Source organism: Cherax quadricarinatus, chromosome 62 (genome assembly GCF_038502225.1).
Source record: "Cherax quadricarinatus isolate ZL_2023a chromosome 62, ASM3850222v1, whole genome shotgun sequence".
NCBI classification, from domain to species: domain Eukaryota; kingdom Metazoa; phylum Arthropoda; class Malacostraca; order Decapoda; family Parastacidae; genus Cherax; species Cherax quadricarinatus.
The window spans coordinates 21470227-21476226 of NC_091353.1; the positions used below are offsets into that span (position 1 = coordinate 21470227).

Here is a 6000-nt window from a genome sequence, read left to right on the forward strand (position 1 = left end):
TGCACACTACAACATCTGAAAATCATGACAGGGCAGGCATCGCAGCTAAGACCCTCCATTATCCTATGGCACTACTAGGATTCACTGGCCTCATAAAACAAGGCGGCCATAATCACTGGACCCTTTTCAAGGTCACCTTATTTCACACAGGTAACACTAACACTTCTGGCAAGTCAAAGTAGGCTGGGGACATCTCACACTCTTAATTGTCTCTCATGGCTGGCAGGGCATCCCCGCATACCTGTCGCACAGGTCGACCAGCAAGGCAGGACACACCTCCATACCGCCCCCTTAAAAGCAGGCTGGTCCCAGCAGCTGGAGTCCATCTCCGCGGCTCACGTCCTTCCACATCTCCGAGGATGGCAACTCCTTCATAGTAGATTCTCCTGTCCTGGTACACCAGCCAGAATCCCTCACACACCACTGCAGCATCACCGCCATCTCCTCTTGAGCTCCTGGAGTTTACCTGGAGAGAGTTCCGGGGGTCAACGCCCCCGCGACCCGGTCTGTGACCAGGCCTCCTGGTGGATCAGAGCCTGATCAACCAGGCTGTTGCTGCTGGCTGCACGCAAACCAACGTACGAGCCACAGCCCAGCTGGTCAGGAACCGACTTTAGGTGCTTGTCCAGTGCCAGCTTGAAGACTGCCAGGGGTCTGTTGGTAATCCCCCTTATGTATGCTGGGAGGCAGTTGAACAGTCTCGGGCCCCTGACACTTATTGCATTGTCTCTTAACGTGGTAGTGACACCCCTGCTTTTCATTGGGGGGATGTTGCATCGTCTGCCAAGTCTTTCGCTTTCGTAGGGAGTGGTTTTCGTGTGCAAGTTTGGTACTAGTCCCTCTAGGATTTTCCAGGTGTATATAATCATGTATCTCTCCTGCCTGCGTTCCAGGGAATACAGTTTTAGGAACCTCAAGCGCTCCCAGTAATTGAGGTGTTTTATCTCCGTTATGCACGCCGTGAAGGTTCTCTGTACATTTTCTAGGTCAGCAATTTCACCTGCCTTGAAAGGTGCTGTTAGTGTGCAGTAACATTCCAGCCTAGATAGAACAAGTGACCTGAAGAGTGTCATCATGGGCTTGGCCTCCCTAGTTTTGAAGGTTCTCATTATCCATCCTGTCATTTTTCTAGCAGATGCGATTGATACAATGTTATGGTCCTTGAAGGTGAGATCCTCCGACATGATCACTCCCAGGTCTTTGACGTTGGTGTTTCGCTCTATTTTGTGGCCAGAATTTGTTTTGTACTCTGATGAAGATTTAATTTCCTCATGTTTACCATATCTGAGTAATTGAAATTTCTCATCGTTGAACTTCATATTGTTTTCTGCAGCCCACTGAAAGATTTGGTGGCTAACACTCTGTACCCTGGGTTATCCTGGGTGGCTAACATTCCCTACCCTGGGTTAGCAAACTACCAAGTACCAACACTGAGCACACAGCAACAAACTACCAAGTACCAACACTGAGCACACAGCAACAAACTACCAAGTACCAACACTGAGCACACAGCAACAAACTACCAAGTACCAACACTGAGCACACAGCAACAAACTACCAAGTACCAACACTGAACTCACAGCAACAAACTACCAAGTACCAACACTGATCACACAGCAACAAACTACCAAGTACCAACACTGAGCACACAGCAACAAACTACCAAGTACCAACACTGATCACACAGCAACAAACTACCAAGTACCAACACTGAGCACACAGCAACAAACTACCAAGTACCAACACTGAGCACACAGCAACAAACTACCAAGTACCAACACTCAGCACACAGCAACAAACTACCAAGTACCAACACTGAGCACACAGCTACAAACTACCAAGTACCAACACTGAGCACACAGCAACAAACTACCAAGTACCAACACAAAGCACACAGCTACAAACTACCAAGTACCAACACTGATCACACAGCAACAAACTACCAAGTACCAACACTGAGCACACAGCTACAAACTACCAAGTACCAACACTGAGCACACAGCAACAAACTACCAAGTACCAACACTGAGCACACAGCTACAAACTACTAAGTACCAACACAAAGCACACAGCTACAAACTACCAAGTACCAACACTGATCACACAGCAACAAACTACCAAGTGCCAACACTGAGCACACAGCTACAAACTACCAAGTACCAACACTGAGCACACAGCAACAAACTACCAAGTACCAACACTGAGCACACAGCTACAAACTACTAAGTACCAACACAAAGCACACAGCTACAAACTACCAAGTACCAACACTGATCACACAGCTACAAACTACCAAGTACCAACACTGATCATACAGCTACAAACTACCAAGTACCAACGATGAGCATACAGCTACAAACTACCAAGTATCAACACTGAGCACACAGCTACAAACTACCAAGTACCAACACTGAGCACACAGCTACAAACTACCAAGTACCAACACTGAGCACACAGCTACAAACTACCAAGTACCAACACTGAGCACACAGCTACAAACTACCAAGTACCAACACTGAGCACACAGCTACAAACTACCAAGTACCAACGCTGAGCATACAGCTACAAACTACCAAGTACCAACACTGAGCACACAGCTACAAACTACCAAGTATCAACACTGAGCACACAGCTACAAACTACCAAGTACCAACACTGAGCACACAGCTACAAACTACCAAGTACCAACACTGAGCACACAGCTAAAAACTACCAAGTACCAACACTGAGCACACAGCTACAAACTACCAAGTACCAACACTGAGCATACAGCAACAAACTACCAAGTACCAACACTGAGCACACAGCTACAAACTACCAAGTACCAACACTGAGCACACAGCAACAAACTACCAAGTACCAACACTGAGCACACAGCAACAAACTACCAAGTACCAACACTGAGCACACAGCAACAAACTACCAAGTACCAACACTGAGCACACAGCAACAAACTACCAAGTACCAACACTGAGCACACAGCAACAAACTACCAATTACCAACACTCAGCACACAGCAACAAACTACCAAGTACCAACACTGATCACACAGCAACAAACTACCAAGTACCAACACTGAGCACACAGCTACAAACTACCAAGTACCAACACTGAGCACACAGCAACAAACTACCAAGTACCAACACTCAGCACACAGCTGCAAACTACCAAGTACCAACACTGAGCACACAGCTACAAACTACCAAGTACCAACACTGAGCACACAGCTACAAACTACCAAGTACCAACACTGAGCACACAGCTACAAACTACCAAGTACCAACACTGAGCATACAGCTACAAACTACCAAGTACCAACACTGAGCTCACAGCTACAAACTACCAAGTACCAACACTGAGCATACAGCAACAAACTACCAAGTACCAACACTGAGCACACAGCTACAAACTACCAAGTACCAACACTGAGCACACAGCAACAAACTACCAAGTACCAACACTGAGCACACAGCAACAAACTACCAAGTACCAACACTGAGCACACAGCAACAAACTACCAAGTACCAACACTGAGCACACAGCAACAAACTACCAAGTACCAACACTGAGCACACAGCAACAAACTACCAAGTACCAACACTCAGCACACAGCAACAAACTACCAAGTACCAAGACTCTTTACAAAAATTAAATGTTTAATTTAGCTTTAAAGTTTATTTGTAAAATCTTCATTCCCAGATAAAATTAAGACTTTGTCCCTGCCTTCCACCACAGCTTGAGACCTACCGGGAGTGTATCAACCAGTAGAACAACACTGTATACCCAGCCTGACAACACCTGTCTGAAGAACACCCATCTTGAATACCTGTCTGAAGAACACCGTATGTTTTATACCCAGCCTGACAACACCTGTCTGAAGGCCACCCATCTTGAATACCTGTCTGAAGAACTCCTTATGTTGTATACCCAGTTTGACAACACCTGTCTGAAGAACACCAGTCTTGATCACCTGTCCGAAGAACTCCATATGTTGTACAATAACATAAGAACATAAGAACATAACATAAGAAAGGAGGATCACTGCAGCAGGCCAACGGGCCTGCTGCAGTGGGTAGAGGTGGTAGTAGTAGTAGTAGTGGAACTAAGGAGGTGAGGCTAGAGAGGGACCTGATGACATCATGTAACAGCAGTTCGCAGGATGCGTAATATCCTCTTGATCAGTAATTTTGAAATACTGTAACTACCGGATTTTTGCTTTATAGTGTTACTGACAGAGATTATTGCAGCCTCAGTGGATTTTCTCCGTCTTAAGTCGTCTTCTTTAATCATTAGTTTAGCTTCATTGAATTTCATGAGGTGTCCAACTTCGTCCCTATGTTGAACACATGCGTTTTTGCGGTCATAATTTCTGCAAGCATTTCTGAAAGCATTTTGGAAAGCAAAACGTTGCCACAATAAAATGTCACATTAGTTGCACTTGTGTCCTTTTACTTTAAAGATTCTCCTTGGTATGGACTGATGAAGCCACTGTGTGGCGAAACGTTTCCTCAATAAAGATACCCAGGAGTTGCACATGTGTCTAATTTATCAACATGTCGGTTCTCTGAGCCATTCATTTACAAGCATTTTTGTGTTCTGCGATCCTAATGTCCAGAGTTCTGGCTGTTTCCCCTACATATACTTTGTCACACCCCCCACATGGTATAGTGTAAATTCCTGCACTTGTGCCAGAATCATGCTTAGGTTTTTGTATCAGGTTCCTAATAGTAGTTGAAGAGCTGGTAGATATTTTAGTCAGTTTTCTGTCAAACATTTTTGAAACATTAGTGGCAACGTTGCTAACCAGTAAAACAATGTAACTTGGAGACTTTTCTTCAACTTGACTGGTGTTGGTCTTGCTGAGGATGCGTGTCGCACGTTTCCTGCAGTCACGTATGAAGTGTAGAGGAAAGTGTAGTGAACTAAAAGAGATGGTGATGTATGTGCATTTTCTTCGAGGAACTGCAGACTGGAAATTCTGTAGGCTCTCAGAAAGAAACGCATGTGTTCAACATAAGGACGATGTTGGACACCTAATGAAATTCAATGAAGCTAAATTAGTTATTAAAGAAGACGACTTAAGACTGAGAAAATGCATTGAAGCTGCACTAATCACTGTCAGTAACACTATAAAGCAAAAATCCGGTAGTTACAGTATTTCAAAATTACTAATCAAGAGGATATTACCCATCCTGGGAACTGCTGTTACATGATGTCAGCAGGTTCCTCTCTAGCTTCACCTCCTTAGTTCCACTACTACTACTACTACCACCTCTACCCACTCGTCACTTCACCTGACTCCTGCCACTATATAAATGCGTTTTTCTTAGTTTTCTCTGTATTAGGACTGAAGAAGTCACTCGTGGCGAAACGTTTCCTTTAATAAATGTCCTGAACTGTACATAAGTGTCTTTTTCCACAATGCTGTCTTGGTTTAAGGTTGCTGCTCACCATAACCCCCAAGTCCTTTTCACAATCTGTATGGCTAAGTTCTACATTATTTAACTTATAAGTGCTAGGGTTATGGACACTCCCGAGCTTCAGAACCTTGCATTTATCTACATTGAACTGCATCTGCCACTTTTCTGACCAAGAATAGAGTTTGTCTAAATCCTCCTGAATTTGCTCATATTACTAGTAATACCCTCATCAAGGTCATTGATATGTATTATAAACAACAATGGGCCTAAGACTGATCCCTGTGGAACGCCACTTGTTACAGATCCCCACTCGGATTTAACCCCATTGATGGACACTCTCTGCTTCCTGTCTGTGAGCCATGACTCGATCCACGAGAGCACTTTTCCCTCAATGCCATGAGCTGCCACTTTTTTTAACAGTCTTTGGTGCGGAACTCTATCAAAAGCCTTACTAAAATCTAAGTAAATAATATCAAATTCTTTATCGTGATCAACAGCCTCAAAAGCTTTACTGAAGAAAGTTAATAAATTAGTTAGACAAGAACGGCCTCTTGTGAATCCATGCTGAGTATCATTAATC

The 6000-nt window shown here is 44.2% G+C and overlaps 1 protein-coding gene across 1 annotated transcript in view; it reads left to right on the forward strand.

Annotated features, from left to right (window-relative positions):
* The window catches only part of LOC128687231 (uncharacterized), a 38090-nt gene extending 32700 nt beyond the window's left edge, over nucleotides 1–5390 (forward strand). Inside the window, exon 5 of the mRNA XM_053774560.2 lies at nucleotides 3736–5390. Within this exon, the coding sequence (XP_053630535.1) occupies nucleotides 3736–3768 (33 nt within the window). The 3' untranslated portion in view covers nucleotides 3769–5390. The remainder of the gene's footprint in view (nucleotides 1–3735) is intronic.
* The last annotated feature ends 610 nt before the right edge of the window (nucleotides 5391–6000 follow it).